Below are 21,991 nucleotides of genomic sequence, written 5' to 3'. Positions count from 1 at the left end.
AGATTAATGGTAAAAATTTGTGTGAGTAGTATTTTGTGAGACAGATATCTTATTTGGGTTATCCATGAAAAAATATTATTTTTTATGCTAAGAGTATTACTTTTTAATGTGCATATCGGTAGGGTTGACTAGTCTCACATATAAATATTCGTGATATCATCTCACAATAGACCTACTGAAAAGTAAATTGTCATAAAATTCCCTAAAGCACACAAATTTGCTATCAGACCCCAAGGAAAATTTCTTCTCACTCGTTTTTATGACAAAAATTTATGTGAGACGGTCTCACGGGTCGTATTTTGTGAGACATATTTCTTATTTGGGTCATCCATGAAAAAATATTAATTTTTATGCTAAGAGTATTACTTTTTATTGTGAATATCGGTAGGGTTGACATGTCTCACAAATAAAAATTCGTAAGATTGTCTCACAACAAATCTACTCCATTTTTATTTGTTCCGGCTCCCTGGAAGATGATTTTTTTACCACAAATTTCTTCATAATCCATCGCCTTTACTCTCGAGCAAGTAATCAATATGGGCTTTGAACTAGTCAAAAGAACTAGAATGCTTTGTCTTATTCGAGTGAAAATTCCGATTCTCTATATACTTTCGAACTTTCCTTCTTATTGTTTCATATTTCATTTTTGAAGCTGAAATGATGTTATTATTTTTTGAATTTTATTTAATCCATAATTATGATCATAATGTTATTTATCGCTTATGAGTTTACTGATGTTGCAATATCAAAACCTGTTGATGTAGGTGTAATTGGGGTTAGTCGGTGCTGTGCTGAAGATCATGTGAGTCCCTATTTTTTTTTATGGAAGTTGACTCCAAGGGCTAGCGTCCATTAATATCTTGGGTTCATGGTAATGTAGACATGTTATATGTTCTTTCACGACGGCAAAATCTTTCCTCATACTAGGGATGTCAGTGCCAACGGGGTGGGAGCGAGTTTGTCATCCTTACCTCCGTTTCCGAATTTTATCTCCACCTCATATCTGTCCCAATCTCCTCTTTTTCAGGTTTCATGACTCCTAGAACGGGAACCCGCGGAGATCAAATATTCATCCTTCATCCAAATATTCATTCTCCATCGCTGCTCTCATTTTCTTTTCAAAAATAATAATGGAGCTAGGTAGACCCCGAACCCGAACTTATTATTATTAATATAAATATTAATAATAATAATAATATTATTATTGATATTTTCAAAAAAATAATATTATTATATTTTTAATAATATTATTTTCGATCGGATTCGGGGATGAAGATAATATCCTCATACCCGTCCCGACATATTACATAGATTCAAAAAAATCCCTAAACGCGAAAAAATCGGAGATCTATGTCCCCCTTACAGGATTTCTCTGTGGGTCCCAAATCCGTGGGAAAAATTGTCATCCCTATCTCGCAAAATGTGATGGTCCCGCGAGAAAATTGTTATCCCTACTTTGCACGATCTGATCTTACATTTGCAATCAGTTTTTTTACCCAAATAATTCAGTGGAAGATAATGTAACTGAGAAATATGGTAGGCAATCTTTATTTTTTTATATTTGATTAATCAATGCGATTCATATGTATAATCTAGCACAAAATGTATTTTTTTTGTTTGGGTTTTGTAAAAACATAATAGCAAGTGCGTTCATACCGGAACAACTCATCTCTGATAACATTATACTGAGTTTTGAGACATTGCACTAGATCAGAAATCGGAAAAAGTGGCAGAAAGATTATGCAGCGTTAAAGCTTGACATGAGCAAAGCTTATGACCGAGTTGAATGGTGCTTTCTTGAAGAAATGGTGATTCGGCTGTGATTTGCTCTGGCTTGGGTTGAGAAGATATGCGGTGTGTGACCTCTGTTAGTACTCTATCTCTTTGAATAGAGAGTTGGTTGGGAATATTTCTCCTAGTAAAGGGTTGAGACAAAGAGACTCGTTATCTCCTTACCTTTTTTCCTGTCCTCGGCTCTCCTGTCTCTAGAAAACCGTCGGCTCTTATCTGGGCTGCGTATTGCTCCATCTTGCTCGTTTATCTCCCACTTTTTTTTTCCAATTACAGTCTTTTGTTCTTCAGGGCGACATTGGAGGAATGCACGGCGGTTCGTAATTGTCTTATATGAAAAGGCCTCAGGACAACTTATCAACTTTGAGAAATCCTCTTTGTCGTTCAGTCCTAACACTAATGAACATGTGTGTGATGAAATAAAACCTGTTCTGGCTATCCCAGTGGTACAGGGACATGATGTGTATTTAGGCATTCCTGTCGCCTCATGTAGAAGCAAAAAGTTACAATTTCGTTATTTGGTTGAAAGGGTTGTGAATAGAATTCATGGATGAGAAAATAAGTTCTTATATGTGGGAGGCAAGGAAACCCTGATTAAATATGTTCTTCAGGCCATTCCCACATATGCTATGTCATGTTTTCGAATCTCGAAATCTATATGGGAGGAGATTGAGCGAGAATGTGCTAACTTCTGGTGGGGCAAGGAGGAAGGGAGGAGGCGCCTTCACTGGAAAAAATGGAGAAATATTTGCAAGCCAAAGTGCCAAGGCAGGTTGGGTTTTCGCCATTTTGAGACATTCAATAGAGCGTTGATGGCTAAGCAGGTTTGGCGCATTATTACTGAGACAGGTTCTTTGGTTGCACGAGTCTTGAAAACAAGGTATTTTCGTCATGAATGCCTCCCTTCGAAGTAATCCTTCTTACATTTGGAGATCGATATTATGGAGTAGGCCACTTCTGTAAAAAGGGTTGGATTCCAGGGACATGAGGTCGTGTGTCCCCTCCTACTGAGTCTGAACACTTTGCTATAGTTAGTACCCTCCTCGATGGGGAGTCTTGGAATGAACCTCTCATCCACAACCTATTCCCTCCTCATCTTGTCAAGGACACTCTCCCAAAATCAAAAAGAGGATTTCCGATTTTGGGCATATGATCCGAAGGGTAAATTTTCAGTCCACGACAGTCATAAAGCGGCGATTGGTTTATTTGATTCTCCTCCTTCGTGCTAGGGTAATCATTCCATTGAATGGTGGTGATCTATTTGGTTTCAGTATTCCTCCGAAGGTTCGTATCTTTTGGTTGCGGGTTATTCAGAATATTATTCCGACGGAGCAGAATTTAATGGAACATCATGTCCCGGTTCTTGGAGTGTGTCCATTATGTCATCAATTTTGTGATTCTACTGTCCATGCTCTCTTCACTTGCCAGGTTATTAAACGCTGCTGGAAAGGAATGTATTTTTGGTCAATTCTAAAGTTATCAAGTCATCTGGATGTGATGGACATTCATTTTGGATGAAAGAAAAGCTAAGCAATCATGAATTTGAGGCATTTGTGATGTGTGCTTGAGCGATTTGGAGTGAGAGACTTCGGATCACTCACATCCATAGAGACTGCCATTCTAATATCAATATAGAGTGGTGTGAGAGTCTTCTACATGACTTCCAAGAAGCTCGCCGAGCTTTGAGGATTTCTCCTGCTCGTGACCCATTGTTTGCTCCGACATCTTGGATTGCTACGCCTATGCACTCTTTACGGAGGGATGTTGACGCATGTTATAATGAGTACACTCATAGATACTCAAATGGCGGTGTAATCCGTAATCATGAGGGACAACCGTTACTAGTTTTTGGAAATACAATTGAGAAGCCTCCCTCCGTCTTGTATGCTGAGCTTTTTGCTACTTTAAAAATGATCAACATTTCTAGAACACAAAATCTCCGGCTCCATCATATCTCCTCGGACTCTCTTCTCGCTGTGCAAGCAGTCTTGGGGGTAGAAGAGAACCTCAGTTATACAGGGGCACTAGCACTAGATATAAGTTTACTTCTGGCTCCTCAGGGAAGCCCCATTCTTAGTCATGTTCGGCGTTCTGCGTATTGTATTGCTCACGTCATTGTCTCGTTTGATTGTTTGTCCAATACTCCTTTTGTTTGGGAGTGTGAAAATTTTCTTTTTTGGCTGATTACTCTTGTAATCAAGGACATTTATCTTTTTCAATAAATTATAAGAGTTTTCACCGAAAAAAAAAAAATTGGAATATTGAAAGTGTGGTTATTCTCTTTGACAGCCGGGTGGGTCAATTCCACGGAGCAACACAAGATTCATAGTGTTATTATTCAACCTCACAATGTATTTCGGGATAATTACTACAACAATTTTTATCCCCATTTGTATTTGTGTATAAATATCACATTAATAATATGATATTTAGCACAAAACATTAAAATCCATCATAGTTTTGAAGTTTCAAGTGTTGTATGCTTTAAATTATATACAAATTATCAGCTTTTAGCTAAGAATTTATATACCTACTCAAACGTATGTATTTGTGTACCTAATATTTATGATACAATTCAATTATAATGTCAACCAAGAATATTATTGCTATACCAAAATTTAATTTGTTTTTCTCCAATGCTTAGAAAAAAAATGATGGAACAAAGTGTGGTGGTTGTCATTGGAAATGACACAACAGACTTAGTCGCAAAGAAGTTACAAATTAGTTATTGTTTCATTTTTTGATGTAGTAAAAATTTGATGACTTACTTTCTTGGAATCTTAGATGTAGTAAAATTTAATTGAAATTGGACATAAATGAGACCAATCTCGGTACTGGTTTAAGGGAACATCTCAGAACACATTTCTAGATTGAAAATTGAATTTAAAATCATAATATATGAAATTAAGGAAATAAATTTGATAATATGTATCAGATATGCACCTAATATACAGACATTAAATACTCGACGCTTTCACAAAAGTACATTAAATTGATGAATATATACTCTATTTGTAACAATTCGTGCATGTCTTTTTAACGCAATGATTTCCCCAAGTGCAGCGGCTGCGACGAAGACATGGCAGTGTTGTGATGGTGAGAGGTGGTGGATGAATTTTCTTGTTCAAAACAAGAAGGTGGCCGAATTTTGATTGAAAAAGGAAAGAAAGATTGTTCAGCATCAATGTTATCTCATATTAATAAATAGCATGGATAAGGTAGAATCATAATATGATTCTCACTATAAGATTCGATCATAATGTCAATTTTTGATATTATGTATTTATTTAGTATAGAATCTAGACTTATTAATCTACATGTATCATCTACAATTTTATTTAGAATCTTATTTAGATCATATACATTCTTATTTAGAATATTATCTAGATTGTTCTTTGAGTAGTCGTGTAACTTATATTCGTTTAAAATCGTCTCTTGTTATATATATTCCACAAATGAACTACTCAGATATTTATAGTCTTGAGTCGTCTTTTTGTTTATATAGACATCCTTTTGATGGTAGTACGATGTATCAGACTGTTATGCTTCGACTGTCCTGCTCAGGTACGGAATGTTAGTTTGTCTGCTGAACTGCAACTAATGACGTGACCAACTGATCAGGAGTCAAACTGATCGACTGATCTGTTCAGGTAGTCTTATAATTGGTAATCAGTTCTAACTTATGTCATTTCAGTTTGAATGCTTTGTTAGGCATGTAGACGTCGATATCATGAGCCAGATTCCGGTGGCAGAGGCCACATCTCTTCATCAGTTATGCTTATATCAATTTTGCGAATAACTCATTCAATTCTGATATCAATCAGTTTGTCAATCTTCGAATAATCAGTTTTAAGACTTACTTATATTTTTGAGAACTTTAGTTTATTATTTACTTCAATTCTACTTATTCTCTCTGATAAGTTTTCTTCACTTCTAAGATCAGTTCTGTGCTATCATTTCGATCACTGTTCTGTTCGGGTCTTCAGTCCGGTTGTTGATTGGTTTGTCAAACTCCGAAACTTATTATTACTCAATACGGATCATAAGGACTAATGATGTACAACCATAACCGCAAATTTATCAACTCGATAAATGATAATCACTTGAAAAATCCAAGAGCGATATAATGTATGATAAATGATAACTCGAAAAATCCAAGAGCAAATTTATCAACTCGATAAATGATAACCCGATAAATGATAGCACTTATAATGTATGTTCGGACATCTCCATGTCTGTACCAATGAAATGTGCTACACAACATCATAGATGCTAGTTTCGAGCTCGAGCGACATTGATCTTTATTTTATGCAGTTGAATCGTCTAGGAATATTTTTAAAATATGCAGGAACTTTTAAATGTTTTTCATGATCATCATCATATGTACGACATTATCGTAACATATCATATATTAAGTCTTTATATATGCATCTTGTATGAGTATACATATAAAGTAAATGTCATAACGTATAAAAAGTACAATATTATTAAAATAAAGTTCGTTTGTAACATTGGTTTGTTGAACTCCTACTCTAATAAATAAAGGAACAACAACAACAGAAAGAACACTCATTTTCCATATTTAATTTTTCAAGTTCTTGAACAATACATTATTGCTACTATTCTCAGAGTCAGTTGAGCATGTTTATATATGATAGAAATTTGTCCTTCACAAAAAAGGCAGAACGCTTACTTCTCTGCAACTTAAAGACAGTCATGCCACTATCATCTTCGTGAACTGAATCATGAAAATGAACACCACAAACGGGCTAATTTGGTCCGAGGAAAGGACCATTTGACCCAAACGATACTGGACTGGCCCATACAAAACGAGGCTAACGAAAATTGGATTGAAGGCCCAGCACACAAAAGACAAACGATATGCCATAAATGAGCCCAACCAGTTTCTTCACTAAAACCAAGTTAAGTATATAGAAAGGAAACGAAGCTCTGTGAAAATGGCGATTACGTTGAACAATGGCTTCAAAATGCCGATTATCGGACTAGGCGTCTGGCGTATGGAGGAGAAGGACATAAAGAATCTGCTGTTCCGTGCTATTAAGACTGGTTACCGTCACTTTGATTGTGCTGGTATGTTGTGATGTTATTTTTTGTGTATACACTAGGAATCTGTCCTTTAGTTGGTTTCAATTTGGGTTTCGCACCTTCAACTCCTTAATCTTCATGTTGGTGGGTGGATTTCTGAGCTTGCGAAAAAACATAGCCTTTTATGGTATCTTGATCCAGTTATCCACCAATTGCTGTGACTGGCCTGTTTTTGATATTTGGAAGATTTATTTTAGTTCGAGTCAGTCGAAAAGTAAATATTCAACTGCCCATAATTTTTCAAGATTAATTAATGGTTTAGTCTGGAGTGGTGCATACGATGCTTTAAGTTTTTGGGAATAAATTCTAAATGTCGGATTTTTTTATTTTTTATTTTTTTTTGGGACTGATGTATTTGATCTTTGTACTGAAACATGTAGAAATTTGTTATGAATGGACATCATTCACCTTAAGTGATTACTTCACTATTCCTTTGGATTTCATTCGATTAGCTCCCAAATCATGTTGTACTTTTCCTTTCACGATTTCATTAAATTGAGATCTTTTATTGTCGGTACCCGATCGCAGCGGACTACAAAAATGAAGCAGAAGTTGGGGATGCACTTGCCGAAGCTTTTCATGAAGGACTTGTGAGGAGGGAGGATCTTTTCATTACTACCAAGGCTAGTCACCATGGAACTCCATTTATGATCATTCCATACATAGCCTTCTTGAAATTGGCGTAAAATCAAAAACTCATGTAATTGCATGCAGCTTTGGAACTCGGATCATGGCCATGTCATTGAGGCCTGCAAGGACAGCCTTAAGAAATTACGCCTAGAGTATCTAGATTTGTACCTTGTTCATTTTCCAGTTGCTACAAGGCATACGGGTATGTTTTGCATCTGTGATACTGTATCCACTGTCTGTATTTGTAGTGTGGTTGGATTTTTGTTATATTTGGCTAGACATTCACAGATTAGCTCTTGCATTCAGTTTTCATCGAAAAAATAGGCGGTGCTTGGAAGGATGTGTTCATTGTGATTACAACTGTTTGAAGTAGTTGGTTTTTGTGATGCATCGCAAGCTGTTAAACCTTTTTACATTTAGTTTATCACCAAGTGCTTTTTCATCCCCGTATTGGCGTTGATGCAGGAGTTGGCACGACTGATAGTGCTTTGGGAGAGGATGGTGTGTTGGACATAGATACCACAGTGTCATTGGAGACCACATGGCATGCCATGGAAGATTTAGTATCGATGGGTTTAGTGCGGAGCATTGGGATCAGGTAAGTCTGATACAATCCTTTTCAATGATGTCTGTCTTTAGTTTGTTTAAGGCTAATCTTTAGGAAGTAACGAATTTCTTCAACAAAATATGTCGTTTTCATCTATTTTTGACATGATACGGCAATGTCAGTGGAGCAGTAACCAAATTCAATAGTATCACAAATTTTTTATATACTAAAAAGTTGTGCTTTTTTTAAGTTCTGTCTGTACCAATAGACATAACCTGGGCAATGATGGAAATTCAGTGATTAAAATTTATGCCAAGTTTTTTTCCCTTGTGAATTTTTATGAACTAATAGAAATAAAAAAAAACTATGTTTAATAAATAATTCTCTGCTGATGTTCAAGGAAATACAAACATATAGTCCACGATCTCAGAAGATTTATTATTTTTTAGCAATTCCTTCTGTCATAATGATTTGTAGAAGTGTCTCTGATCTTCTGCTGATTTGTGGTTCCCATCCACTAATAAATGCATAGGAAATCTCCAAGCATAGTGGAATTCTGGGAAAATTTGCACCATGGCAATGAACAGAAAATCTCTTATCTAATTAAAATTTCGTTGCCCTTTATTTATATGAGTAAATCCTAAAATGTAAATATCATGTGAACTTTATATTTACTTTTGTAATCAAACATTTTGTTGCAATGTATTTGATCATTATTTGTGCAGCAACTATGACGTATATCTAACACGAGACTGCTTAGCCTATGCCAAATTGAAGCCTGCAGTGAATCAGATTGAAACACATCCTTATTTCCAACGAGATTCTCTTGTTAAGTTCTGCCAGAAACACGGTGTCTGTGTCACAGCACACACCCCTCTTGGAGGCGCTGCAGCTAACACCGAATTGTTTGGTTCGGTATCATGTTTGGACGACTCAGTTCTTAAAGTACTTCTATCTATACTTTACCTTATTTTAACATTGCACAAACTCTTTTTTATCCACCAGTTGATTAATAACTTCTCAATTCTGCTTCTATATATCAGGGTCTTGCCAAGAAGTATAATAAGACCGTGGCTCAGATTGCTCTTCGTTGGGGTATTCAAAGAAACACAGTTGTCATACCTAAATCATCAAAACCTGATAGATTGGAAGAGAATTTTCAAGTGTTCGACTTCGAGATTGCCAAAGAAGACATGGAACTGATCAAGAGTGTGGATCGTGGCTATCGAACCAATCAACCTGCCAAATTTTGGGGTATAGATTTGTATGCATGAGTTGAATTTGTAATTGATATTCTACCATCTTGATCTCGTAAAAATAAAATATATTGAGATTGTTGAGCAAGTTCATAAACCAGATGTGTTTCACTCCTAAAGACATTATCTTTCATGTTTATAGTGTTATTGGTGTATGTTGGCAACTTGGCATTATGAGTGTGTGCTGCGAACTTGTATTTCATTTTCGAAGCTAGAGTGTGCCATTTCAGTCATGTATTTCACTCCTTTCGTTTTAGCTTTCTTGTAAAAATTATCCAATCGGTGACTTGAGACGTAGCAAAATATCAGTTCAACTTATTACCTCATATTAAAGAGATTAAATTCTTTTAACGGAACAGCCTAGTTTGATCTCCACTTGGAAGTTAAACGTTTTCTAGATCACCGTGCATGAATTCTCATGTCTAGACCTTAATCTTTGGCCAGAGATTTGGTAAAATTAATGAACATTATAAGCTAACACTATTGTTTCGAAGCTATAGAATTTGATTTCTTTCAGAGAAAAATCTCAGAGTTTGATTCTTTTAAATAGCAATAACAAATGATGAGAGAACGTCTCAGAAATCAAATATGTTGATGCATTAATTATTTTAACTAAATATTAAACAATCGACCAAGCTAAAAGAATTGCAATCGTAAAATCTTCAAGTAGTCATTTGCTCAACAGCCGGAAGGCACAAACATGAATGCATATAGCATACAAGAAAATACAATGCATTATATCGCCGACTCAGCATCGCATAAGAAAATACATAAACATGTATACAAAAGCACATATACAGGGTAATAGTAAACATTAGTAAATAAAAGGAATGATCGCATGACGGTTTTTAGGATAATTATCAAATTTATGAAGATACCACTTCTGGGTTTCAGCTGCAGCCAAGGCAAGATTTGCCACCTGCAAAATTTAAACACGACAAAGCAAAAATTTGAGATCAGATGTGGCCGAAGTGTACAGTGCGTTATTTGTTCAAGGTCCTTGAATGACATACCACAAACCCAAAGAGTAACCATATTGTAACATCAGAAAACCCACTGGCAATCACAAGTCCACCATATATAACCTATAAAAGAAAAAGTAAAGAGTTATAAGTAAATAGAGCCTCCATAGCAAAAAGGAGCATTTTTCAGAATTTGGATGCAAAATTGTTTTCCAGAAAGGCAATAAGGTTCATAATATAGAAGAACGTCATACAATTTCAGCCAGATAATGCGCGGAGGAAACATAATCAAACCAGTCCCCGCGAGGGATTGCATAGTCATTAACTTGTTCATCGTTCTCCCTTAATGATCCCTGCGTTTTTTAAGGACAGAAGAAAATACGGTAAGATCTCGGCACGTGAGTAAACTGGTATTTTGTTCATGTCAGATATAAGTAAAAGCAAGCATAAAAATAAAGTTACTTTGCAGCTTGTGCATGTACTGAATTTCGTTAGATACCATAAAACCGATACACGTGGTAATCAATAGCATTAAAGAAACTTACTAGAATGGCGTGGCAACGATACTGATGAATCCAACCAAAGGAGAAAACAGCAGCACCAAGCCATGCATACCATTTAAGTTGCCAGAGAGGATTCACATGTCCCCATACATCATATTCTGTGATTTTCATTCTATCCTTCCCTTTGACAACAAACTCTGCACCTAATTTTGTCACAAAGTGCAGAACCTCTAAGGCGTACTTGGAGCAAAGGGACAGTGGAGCTGCTGTATAGAAACTTGTCAGAAAAAAGAAGTAATCAGATGAGGCTGAAATCTGCATAGTGTTCATTTTAAAAAAAGCAGTAAAGTTCAGTTTTTTGACATAATCCAACAAGAAAGCGCCAGAGTAACGAAAGCAAATAAGTTCTAGAAACTCGACAAGTATTTGCTTACTGAACTTGGAATAAATAAACGAATTTACAACGCATTAACATACATGTCAATGGCTTTACAAATAAAGTTGAGCAAAGACAAACCAAAGACACGACACTATTTAAAAAACAAAAGGAAAAAAGAAAAAAAGTCAATACTTACAATAGTCCCGTCAGATAGCCAAAAATATGCATTCGAGCAGAAGGACTGTACTTAAACACGTATATGGATTCAAAAAGACGCCGCAATACTTGAGCTTCCATCAACAAAAGCAAAAACACAGAATTCCAAATCATATACTTGCTTTTCTTCAGAGATGAACTCCCGTCATGAAACCAAAAATCATGAGAAACTCCCGTCAAGTGACTGGCTATACTGGAATATAGTAATGGCTGAGAAACTCTTGGCGCAGTTCTGTACGCATACATCCACGTGGAAACGAGCAGGAATGTGGTCCATATAACCGCCAATATGTAAAAATGACAAAAGTATTTCTGAGGAACCGTGAATTTCTGAAATGGTAAAAAAAAATTTGTTGGCCAAGATTATATTTATACAATTATGTGTCCAAAAAATATATCTTTTAACAATCAATAAAAAATTGTAGACAACAAAGCCCATTAAACAAACATCACTACCAACAAAAAGCATCAAAATACTCAACCACAATACTTAAAACATAATAAAAAAGAAAAGAAAAAAATCACTTCAACATAAGCTCAAGCGGATCAATTAACGGAAACAGAAACAAAATCAATCAACCCAAAAAAAATTACTCACTTGGGAAGAAGATTGCATAATCTTTCCACGCTTAGCGAGCCCTAGCACAAAATTGTGCAAAGCATTGATTTTGGAAGAAGGTATGAAGGCGATTAAAATGGGAAGAATCCCAGCAATCCACGCAGCACAAAGCAGAGAAGCGAGAACCATCGTCGAAGAAGATAATTGAAAATAATTTAGGGTAAACGCATTGGAAATTGGATGGATGACCGATTGACTGCGAATGATCGCGTAGAGTGAGGTTCTGGAATGTGTTATAGAAAACACCATTAATGCAGTGATGGACTCTGAAACTCCGTAAAAGCGGGGAAATGAAAGTGGCGTAAAAGACGTTGTTCACTTAATAGCACTTTTTCTTTAACCAGGTTTTTTTGCTTTTGAAAAAAGTCAAATATCACGTATTTGTTGTGAAAAAATAAAAATTTATGGTAAAAAGTAAAAATCTCAAATTCTCAAAATTTACCAAACTACACACTTTATAAAAATTTTCTCTCTACTCACTTATGAATTTCTTCACAAATGATGAGGTTATTTATAGAATTTCTTTACAAATAATCCAAAAATAAATTCATCATTACCTACATCATCACACACTAATTTTCAATATTTACAACTCTTATTTTCAACATTCAATTATTCAACACACATGTTTTAAATAATAATTTTCAACACTTCCCCTTGTGATGATGATCATAATGATTGTCTTCATTACGTGTTTTTATACTGCCTCGTTAAAAACCTTACTAGGAAAAACTCATTGGGAAGATTTCCTCATTAAAATGACAATCAGCAAAACGTGCTGTGAACACGTCACCTGTCTGAGGTTCAAGATATCGAATTATTGATGGACTATCATAATCGATATAAATTCCAATCTTTCTTTGAGGTCCCATTTTCTTCCGTTGCGGTGGTGCAATTGGCACATACACCATACATCCAAAAAATTTCAGATGAGAAATGTCTGGTTCTTTACCAAATGCAAGCTGCAATGGGGATTATTTATGATATGCACTTGGTCTGATGCGAATTAATGCAGCAGCATGTAAAACTGCATGTCCCCATATAGAAATAGAGAGCTTTGTTTTCATAATCATTGGTCTAGCAATCATTTGCAGAAGTTTAATCAATGATTCAGTCAATCCATTCTGTGTATGTACATGAGCAACAGATGCTCAACAATGATTCACATAGACATACAATAATCTTTGAAAGTCTGCGAAGTAAATTCACCAGCATTATCAAGTCTAATTTTCTTGATCGTATAATCGGGAAATTGATTCCTCAATTTTATTATTTGAGCAAGTAATCTTGCAAATGCAACATTTCGAGTTGACAATAAACATACATGTGACCATCTGTTGGAGGCATCAATCAATACCATAAAGTATCTGAATGGTCCACATGGTGGATGAATTGGTCCACAAATATCACCCTGAATACGTTCAAGAAACATTGGTGATTCAGTTTGGATTTTGACTGGTGATGGTCTTATAATAAGTTTTCCAAGAGAACATGTTTTACATTGAAACTTATTATTCTGAAAGATCTTCTGGTCTTTCAGCGGATGACCATGTGTATTTTCTATAATTATTCGCATCATTGTTGAACCAGGATGTCCTAATCGATCATGCCAATTGGTTAATATTGAAGAATTATCAACTACCATGTTTGATTCAATTGGACTTATATGTGTATAATGCAATCCAGTAGAGAGCATTGGTAGTTTTTCAATCACATATTTCTTTCCTGATTTATATGTGATAAGACACATATATTTCTCATTCCCTTCATTCATTGTTTGAGTATCATACCCATTGGAATATATATCATTAAAACTCAACAAATTTCTTTTTGATTGTGGTGAATATAAAGCATCATTGATAAAAAATTTTGTACCATTAGGTAACAAAAATTGTACTTTACTACATCCTTTAATCAAGTCTACAAGACCTGATATTGTATTCATCGTTGTTTTTGTTGGTTTTAGTTCCAAGAAATATCTTTTATCTCGGAGGATAGTGTGCGTTGTACCACTATCGGGTATGCAAACTTCAGCTTTATTAATAGCATTTTCCATGTTTGAACTTCAAAAAAATATGCAATGAAATAAAATTACTGACAATACATTTATAAAAATAAAATAAAATACAATACATAAGTAAAAATATAACACACGATATAACATTATCATACAAGTACCTGGAAAAATAAAATATTTTACATATTTATTCCACTAGCAAATTGATCATTGTCTGAAGAATCAATAAGAAAATCTCCAGCATCAAAATGAGTTGACTCACTCAAAGGTTCACTCTGTTCAGTGAAGTTGGTCTCCTTTTCTTTCCCCTTTATTGATTCTTTATAAAATTTACAAAGGTGCTCAGGGGCTCGACAAATACGGGACCAATGTCCTGGAGTACCAATCTGAAACAAGAATTTTCAAATCTTTTTGAGTGATTTTCATTTACACTCACGTTCTCATGATGTCTTTTTGGTGGGTGATTCGTGACGCCCTTTTGAGATGAGTTATAATAATAACTATCTCGATTGTTTTCAAAACCACGGCTGCGACCACGACCACGACCACTTCCACGTCCACGTCCACGACCTCGATTGACCAAAATCTTGTCTATAACTTTGATTTTGGTTTCCAGATTTAAATTCATTTTTGTTTACGACATTTACTTCAGGAAATGCCGTTGAACCAGTGGGTCGTGTCTGATGATTTCTCATTAACAACTCATTATTCTTTTCTCCCACAAGGAGACAGGCGATAAGTTTAGAATATCTCGAAAATCCACGCACTCTATATTGTTGCTGTAGAGTTATATTCGATGCGTGAAAAGTGGAAAAATGTTTTTCAAGCATTTTCAATTCAGTAATCTCGTGCCCACAAAATTTCAATTGCGATATTATTCTATACATCGTCGAGTTGTAATCACTGACTTTTTTAAAATCTTGGAATCTCAACATATTCCATTCATCTCGGGCGGTCGGAAGTATAACTTCTCTTATTTGTTCGAATCTTTCTTTTAATCCATTCCACAAAGCCATGAGATCTTTTTCAATTAGATATTCTCATTTCAATCCATCGTCGAGATGTCGACGCAAAAATATCATGGCTTTTGCCTTTTCTTGTGATGTCGATATGCAATTTTCTTTTATGGTCTCACTTAGACCCAATGACTCAAGATGCATTTCTACATCTAGAGTCCATGTCATATAATTTTTTCCCGTAATATCAAGAGCAATGAATTCGAACTTTGTCAAGTTCGACATGGTGGTACTAAAAAAATTACGATGCATTTTATTAGTTAATGAATATTGCAATACAAAGTAATGGATAAACAACAAGTACAAGCATTTGTAAAAATAAAGAAAACACACGAGGAGGATATTTTCCGATAAATACAAGACTCGTGAGTATGATAACCAAAATAATTAAAAATAACCTTGAGAAAGCCATCTTCTTCGAAAATTTGATGAAAAATAATTTTTAGAGAAGATGTGAAAGTTGGAGTGATTGAATGTGTTTGTGAGATCATACTTATAGGGCAAAAACTAGCCGTTTTGTTACCGTTTATGACCGTTGGTGTACAAAAAAATAAATGTATGCATTTGTATAATTTTATGGTAATAATATGATGTATATTAGTCATGTTTAAATATTTATGTATATCATATCACATTATTATAATACGGTGTCACAAGTTATTTTGTTTAAAAACCTTATAGGCTTTTATACTTGTCGTATCCCTTACCGGGAGTGTCGGATGTCGTCTTAACATCCTCCCAGGATTTATAACGAGTTTTTGAAAAATTAATTTTATTATTTCTGAATAACATTATATTATATATTAAATATATACACAATAAATAAATAACAGTAAAATAAATATTATTATTTTTGTTACCTTTTTCTTCTGTTTTGGAGCTTGAAAAAATATGGAGGACTTTTAGAGTTTCGTGCTGATAACGTGTTGTGAAAAAGTAAAAATTTATGGTAAAAAGTAAAAATCTCAAACACTCAAAATTTACCAAACTACGCATTTTATAAAATTTTTCTCTCTACTCATTTGTGAATTTCTTCACAAATGGTGAGACTATTTATAGAATTTCTGTACAAATAATCCAAAAAATAAATTCATCATTACCTACATCATCACACACTAATTTTCAATATTTACAACTCTTATTTTCAACATTCAAATATTCAACATTCAATTATTCAACACACATGTTTTAAATATTAATTTTCAACAATATTAAATATATTTTCAAGAGTTTTTTAGGATTAATAACCCAAGAAAATACTATTTTTATTTTGCTTCCAAACGATTTTCAAATAAAAAATTATCGACTCAAATACACTCGTCATTTCGAAAGTTGGAGTTGTATTAAAAATATAATAACTTCTACACGAAGATACTTTAATAAATTGCAATTAAAGTCAGAACTTACACGACCAACTTATAATTCGATATAGAATATTGGATTTTTTTTGAATTTCGAATGGAATTCTTATTGACCTAATAAAACCTTAAACCTGATTAAATATTTTAAGAGAATTTAAGGATTTCAATTTGGCTCGATTTACCAATATCTTAGGGACCGAGCCAAGTAAATCCGACCTGCTTACACAATTGTTTTATAATTTTGAAAAAATTAGCTCCTCTGTTTGTGTTCAAAGCAATGAAGAAAACAAAGCACGTGTAGATTTTGCATAATATTGAATTTTTCACCATCAAGAGTACACGTAGATACAGGATCCAATCAGACATGCTCCAGTTCAGATAACAAGAGAGCTTTTTACAAAGAAGAATCTATTTCTCTAGTTACAGTTCTACCTCAGGACAATGGCAGCATTTCTGAGAGCCAAATAACGCTGCACATAATCATTTGGAAGCGATCTTATCAGCTTGAACACTTCAGTATTGGCGTAGCGAAGCTTGGTTCTTGGATCAAAGTAAGGTGCCTGGTGACAGAACAGCATTTCTTACTCGATTTGATAGTCATCAAAATATCAAATAGTAAAAGGCAGTAAAATTTTTGTGAGAATTTAGTGAAGCCAATATAAAGTTGTAGAAACCTATATGATTCTAACTAAGCACGGGTATGTACCAGTGCCTATCTAATGCAGGAACACGCATCCAAACATTCATAAAAGATACATGAATAAAAAAAAATAAAGAGGCTAAAATCAAACTGGAAATCATTTCCCGATAGAACACCAATATTCATGCACAATGCATTACCACCGGTAATAGATTTCTTTATCCCTTGATAAACAGAGAACAAGAAAAAAAGAAGAAGAAAACTAACCTCAAATCCAGTTATATCGCAAATTCTTTTGCATGGATGCATAGATGGTGGTGACTCGATGTTGACATCTAATACCCAGAACGAAAAAGAAATTCAACACAAATCCACAAAACAAAATCTTGAGTCGAAAATGCAACACTAATAAATTATCGAATATTTCATTTTGAGACCAACAAGACATGGTAGAAATGGTTTTTTTAACGATGTTGCTTAACATGAAATTAAAAAGTTTGGACATCAGGTATATCAATTTTGGACTCCAAGAATACCACAGGATACTATCTGGCAGAATTGGAATTTGGAACTCATTCTAATATAATTTATTTTATCAAATATAATGTAGACATGTTACAAAATTGATACAACAAAAAAAAGAGAAAAAAAAAACAAAGGCGACCAGCTCATAAATAAAAATTTATCATTTAGTTTCCTACGAAAACAAGAATAAATAGTTTTTTCCAAAGAGAAAAAGGTTCTTCATCTGCTACGCCATATGGTTTATTTGATACCTCTCATCAAAGTCACACCCCCAAGTATTTCAGGATAATGTCCATTGAAATAGTCTTGCTTCGACAATAAATACAGAGATATGTGATCATGAAGATGAATGTATAAAGCTTGTTCAAGGAAACCTCTCCACCAACTTGAGAATAGTTGAACACCCAAAGCATAGTCCAACACCGAAAGCAACAAAAGGCATTTTAGAATGTTTTCATTTTTAACCCCACTGCTTTGCCAAATATTCGATGCAGTCTTGAGATGAAATCTAAAGATTTGATTAATGAATTAAGTACTAATATATTTTCTTCTCTATTAGTTTACCATGATTATCAAACTATCCTTTTTGGGCTAGGAATATCAATGGATTTGTAGTCTGCTAGCATCATCAAACATCAGGCACAGTCACAAAAGAATAAATTCAAAGTATCGAAGTTTGATGTAGCTAAATGTTCAGTCAAATTACGCATATTTATGCAAAGCTCGTATTCATATTAATGCTTTTTTCAAATATCATTTAACAAAGCAACTACAATTTCACATATGATCAATGAAGCTAAGACCATACCGAAGAGAGATGATTGAAAATGAGCTGATTACAACACAAGTTCACAGAACTTACAATTCGGTTCATGGGGGGGATAATTTTGGTAATTCTCAGCGGGAATAATCTGCTTGAGATGCTTCCATCTTGCTTTGGTTTGCCCCTTCGGGTACTTTTCATAAACTTGAATCTTCTTAAACTTCATGTAAGTGGGCAACACCAATTCTGCTTCCAACACTTCCTGCTCCATCTACAAAAAGGATTCATGTTGAACTAATTCCTAATTACATGAAACTACACTAAATCAAATCGCAAAACAATAAAATTTTCACACTTCTTAATACTAGCTCAATCATCAAAAATTTTCTATCAAAAAAAAAATTAAGGTTCTTGCCGAAAAATATTTGTATATGGTCGAAAATTTTGACGAAAAAAACGGATTCGCATATCCACCACTAAAATTCGGTATCATAATTCTCAGTTTTAGAATTCAAAGAACAAAAAACAAAAATTATGAAGATAAACAACTTACAAAGTTATAACAGAAAATATGTCTCTGATTAAATTTCAGAACATTAAATTAACGGTATGCAGCTAAAACAGGAGCCCAATCACAAGAATATTAGGGTTAGGGTTCCTGAACTTGAGAGTTTTCCTGCACCCAGCGGGAAGTGCGTGAGCTAAAACTACAAATCGCCCATCAGACCATGTTGTTGGGCCTAACTGGGCTTTAGTCCATTGATATCGAACCAACGAAATGGGCCTTAACTTTGTAGACTGTAAAGAGCAACAAGCATTTTAACGTTTCAAAAATTTTGTATGTGAACATTAGTAAAATTAAAGTGTATTGATTATACAAAAAAATGTTATTGACTAAAAATTTAATTATTGCATTTAATTACCTAAATATAATTGTCAGCTTCTTATCAACGCTAATTGAAGTTGATTAAAATAAATGTTTTGCATAAAGTTATGCACTTATATAAGTGATTAATTTATTGGATGTTTTTTTTCGGACGACATCATTAAATTTATAGATTGTGAAGAAATGAAAAAATTGTAAATAGATAATGTTTGGAGATAAAAGTAAATTTTTTTAATTTATTTAAAATAGAGTGTTTGAGATAAAAATATTATATGTAAGACTGTAATGTCCACGATCCACTAGAATATTCATGAGAAAATTAATTAAACAATAGATATTTTATTACGTGTTATATGACTTTAAATGTTTTATTATTTGTTTCTTTATGTATGTTGTATGAAAAATTTTGGTATATGTGAGGATGTTATTGGTGACGAAGGGAATCGAGGTTGGTCAATAAGAAAAGTTTATGAAAATAGTGGGTGAAGACATATTTTTATTGTTAAAAATATATTTTATGTTATATATAATTTATTTTAAAGTTTAAGTAGTGAAATTCTTTTAAAAAAACGCATGATCGGCTCGTATGCCTATACTCTAGCATTACTAGATGTCAAACTATACATATATATATATATATATATATATATATATATATATATATATATATATATATATATATCTTATCCCCTACGAAGAAAGGCAAGTTTAATTAGGGATGACAGCTTTCCCCACGGGTTGGGGTCCCGTGGGAAAAACTCGAAACGAGGGTCGGGATCCTCGATTTTTTCGAGTTCGGGGATTTTTTTAAATCTCCAATGTAATTCGGGACGGGTATGTGATTTATCCTCATCCTCGAAATCTCCGAACCCGCACCGAAAATAATATTAATAATAAAATAATAGTATTATTAATATTAATAATATAATAATATTATTATTTTTTAAAATATTAATAATCTTATTATTATTAATATTGATATTGATATTAATATTAATATTATCTATAATAATAATAGAAAATAATAAGTTTGGTTTGAGAAAATCTCCGAATTCGTCATCGTCTTGCCATATTAATATTTTTGAAATGGGGATGAGAGCGGGAATGAGAAGTTGATCCCCGAAAGTTTCGTGCTTTGGGATTTCCCGAACCCGAAAAAGCGAAGATTGGGGTGGGTATGGGGGTGGGGATGGCAAACCCGCCCCACCCCGACCCATTGCCATCCCTAATTCTTGACATAGTTCCAAGAAATATGTATCGATTTTTGTTTGTATGATGTGTGGATTGAATTTCTATATGTATTTTGCAAGGCAGTTCATTTCCTAGGAGTTTTTCTGTATGTTTTTTTATATATATTATATATATATATATATATATATATATATACCAGTACCCAAAATGGGTCGAGGTGGTTGAGAAATTCTCAACCTGTCTCACGGCGGAAGCCCAACACCCTGCCAAGTGGTGGACAAGGTTGCGAGCTGGCCCGCCTGCTAACCCGTTATGACGCAGAAAGTGCATGCATGCTACATACACTTAAATTTCACCAATTCACTGGGATTCTTGAGTATCTAAGTGATGCCTCATCCATATGATGCAATTATTTTCATGGGCAGGGCCCCAGCGTCGCCCTTATTTTTATGTGCTAGTTTTCTTTAGACATCCATAATTTCACCCTCCGGCTGTGATGATCTGAATACTGGGATACTTTATGTGTATATGTAATATGTTAAAAAATACTTATCATTCATCTCCACACGTGAAGCCAATTGATACCCCCATAAGGATCCGAGTCGTCTTTAACCCGGTTTATTAATTGGGGAGCCCAGATCATAGCCAGCTTCCCGGGCATTCCATTTCTTCCCGGGCCATCATCATAGCCCGGGCTCTCATGCAAGCTCCCGGGAACTTTCTACTCGGGCTACCTCGAGAAGCGCACCATACTCGAGTGTATCGGTATAGGCAGTCTTATCTGTCAGAACTACAGAGGGTTTGGCGTGTCAGAGAAACTATCAGAGGTAGGGTGGCTTGACAGGAAGTCAACATCAAAGGCTATGAGTGGTAGATGTACGCGCAAATCGAGGTAATCCTTGATTTTCCTTCCTATAAATAGCAGGTATGTAATTCATTTGAGGGACTTGGGCTTCCTCTTCTTCTCTAGTTCTGGAGAATGATTCATTCACCAACACATGTTAACACACATATTTACACAAGTAGCCTTTACTTTTATTTAAGCTACACTGGTTATCATCTTCACCTGCTGACTTAAGCATCGGAGTGGCCACGCCGGACACCCCTCCGGCGCCCATTCACGAGTTCGTTTCATTGTGTGCAGGTCACGATCGAAGTCATCTACTTTGCTCATTTTCCTAAACAACACTATAAATTATTGATTTGATCCGGTGGAGCATCCGACCCGGCTCACCCATTTCACCTGGATCGCATCATTGGCGTCGTCTGTGGGAACTTGAGCTCAAGACGTAGATATGGTTTCCATTCAAAAGTAAGTCCGACCAACTCGACACACAGATCTTATATGTGGATTTCATATGGGCTCAAAGCTCAGCAGCTATCCCTGATTGGGATGAAGATCATTTACTATGCACTCAGTAGCATACAGCTATATTAGTCACCTAATTTAGGTCAACCAAAAGAAGTTTCACTCTACCGGAAATGAATTCGGATTCAATATTTCCAGGTTAGTGATTTGATTTTTAATAAAACTAGTATAGCAGGAGGAGCAAAAAGGTTGAAAGTCCGGGAGGTATGAGGCC

General features: G+C 34.7%; 3 protein-coding genes across 3 annotated transcripts; 1 reads left to right on the top strand and 2 right to left on the bottom strand.

Moving 5' to 3' along the window:
* Positions 1–6,709: 6,709 nt before the first annotated feature.
* Positions 6,710–9,563, top strand: LOC142547087 (NADP-dependent D-sorbitol-6-phosphate dehydrogenase-like). Its single transcript, XM_075655166.1, has 6 exons — positions 6,710–6,882; positions 7,426–7,520; positions 7,612–7,729; positions 7,993–8,125; positions 8,800–9,019; positions 9,118–9,563. The coding sequence occupies exons 1-6, from the start codon at positions 6,750–6,752 to the stop codon at positions 9,346–9,348; spliced, it is 930 nt and encodes a 309-aa protein (XP_075511281.1). The 5' UTR covers positions 6,710–6,749; the 3' UTR covers positions 9,349–9,563.
* A 412-nt stretch (positions 9,564–9,975) lies between these two features.
* On the bottom strand, positions 9,976–12,291 carry LOC142544872 (polyprenal reductase 2-like). The gene is made up of 6 exons (XM_075651900.1): positions 11,989–12,291; positions 11,371–11,720; positions 10,838–11,072; positions 10,547–10,645; positions 10,344–10,415; positions 9,976–10,249 (listed from the first exon to the last, which is right to left on the bottom strand). The coding sequence occupies exons 1-6, from the start codon at positions 12,256–12,258 to the stop codon at positions 10,145–10,147; spliced, it is 1,131 nt and encodes a 376-aa protein (XP_075508015.1). The 5' UTR covers positions 12,259–12,291; the 3' UTR covers positions 9,976–10,144.
* Positions 12,292–16,705: 4,414 nt separating this feature from the next.
* Positions 16,706–19,067, bottom strand: LOC142547086 (protein EIN6 ENHANCER). The gene is made up of 4 exons (XM_075655165.1): positions 18,885–19,067; positions 18,431–18,602; positions 17,311–17,378; positions 16,706–16,963 (listed from the first exon to the last, which is right to left on the bottom strand). Exons 2-4 carry the CDS (start codon positions 18,600–18,602, stop codon positions 16,832–16,834), a joined length of 372 nt encoding a protein of 123 aa, XP_075511280.1. The 5' UTR covers positions 18,885–19,067; the 3' UTR covers positions 16,706–16,831.
* Positions 19,068–21,991: the final 2,924 nt, after the last annotated feature.

Source organism: Primulina tabacum, chromosome 5 (genome assembly GCF_025594145.1).
Source record: "Primulina tabacum isolate GXHZ01 chromosome 5, ASM2559414v2, whole genome shotgun sequence".
Lineage (NCBI taxonomy): Eukaryota > Viridiplantae > Streptophyta > Magnoliopsida > Lamiales > Gesneriaceae > Primulina > Primulina tabacum.
Note: the sequence above shows the minus strand (reverse complement) of the source record. Positions and strands in the feature narration are given on the sequence as shown.

Excerpts from the sequence above, each read along its gene's own strand:
- LOC142547087 (XM_075655166.1), top strand. The coding sequence starts at position 6,750 with ATGGCGATTACGTTGAACAATGGCTTCAAAATGCCGATTATCGGACTA. Across the intron at positions 6,883-7,425 it reads CCGTCACTTTGATTGTGCTG|CGGACTACAAAAATGAAGCA; the intron begins GTATGTTGTGAT and ends ACCCGATCGCAG. Across the intron at positions 8,126-8,799 it reads GTGCGGAGCATTGGGATCAG|CAACTATGACGTATATCTAA; the intron begins GTAAGTCTGATA and ends TTATTTGTGCAG.
- LOC142544872 (XM_075651900.1), bottom strand. The coding sequence starts at position 12,258 with ATGGTGTTTTCTATAACACATTCCAGAACCTCACTCTACGCGATCATT. Across the intron at positions 11,721-11,988 it reads TTATGCAATCTTCTTCCCAA|AAATTCACGGTTCCTCAGAA; the intron begins GTGAGTAATTTT and ends TTACCATTTCAG. Across the intron at positions 10,416-10,546 it reads CGCATTATCTGGCTGAAATT|GTTATATATGGTGGACTTGT; the intron begins GTATGACGTTCT and ends TTTCTTTTATAG.
- LOC142547086 (XM_075655165.1), bottom strand. The coding sequence starts at position 18,602 with ATGGAGCAGGAAGTGTTGGAAGCAGAATTGGTGTTGCCCACTTACATG. Across the intron at positions 17,379-18,430 it reads TCCCCCCCATGAACCGAATT|ATGTCAACATCGAGTCACCA; the intron begins GTAAGTTCTGTG and ends TCTGGGTATTAG. Across the intron at positions 16,964-17,310 it reads GCGATATAACTGGATTTGAG|GCACCTTACTTTGATCCAAG; the intron begins GTTAGTTTTCTT and ends TTCTGTCACCAG.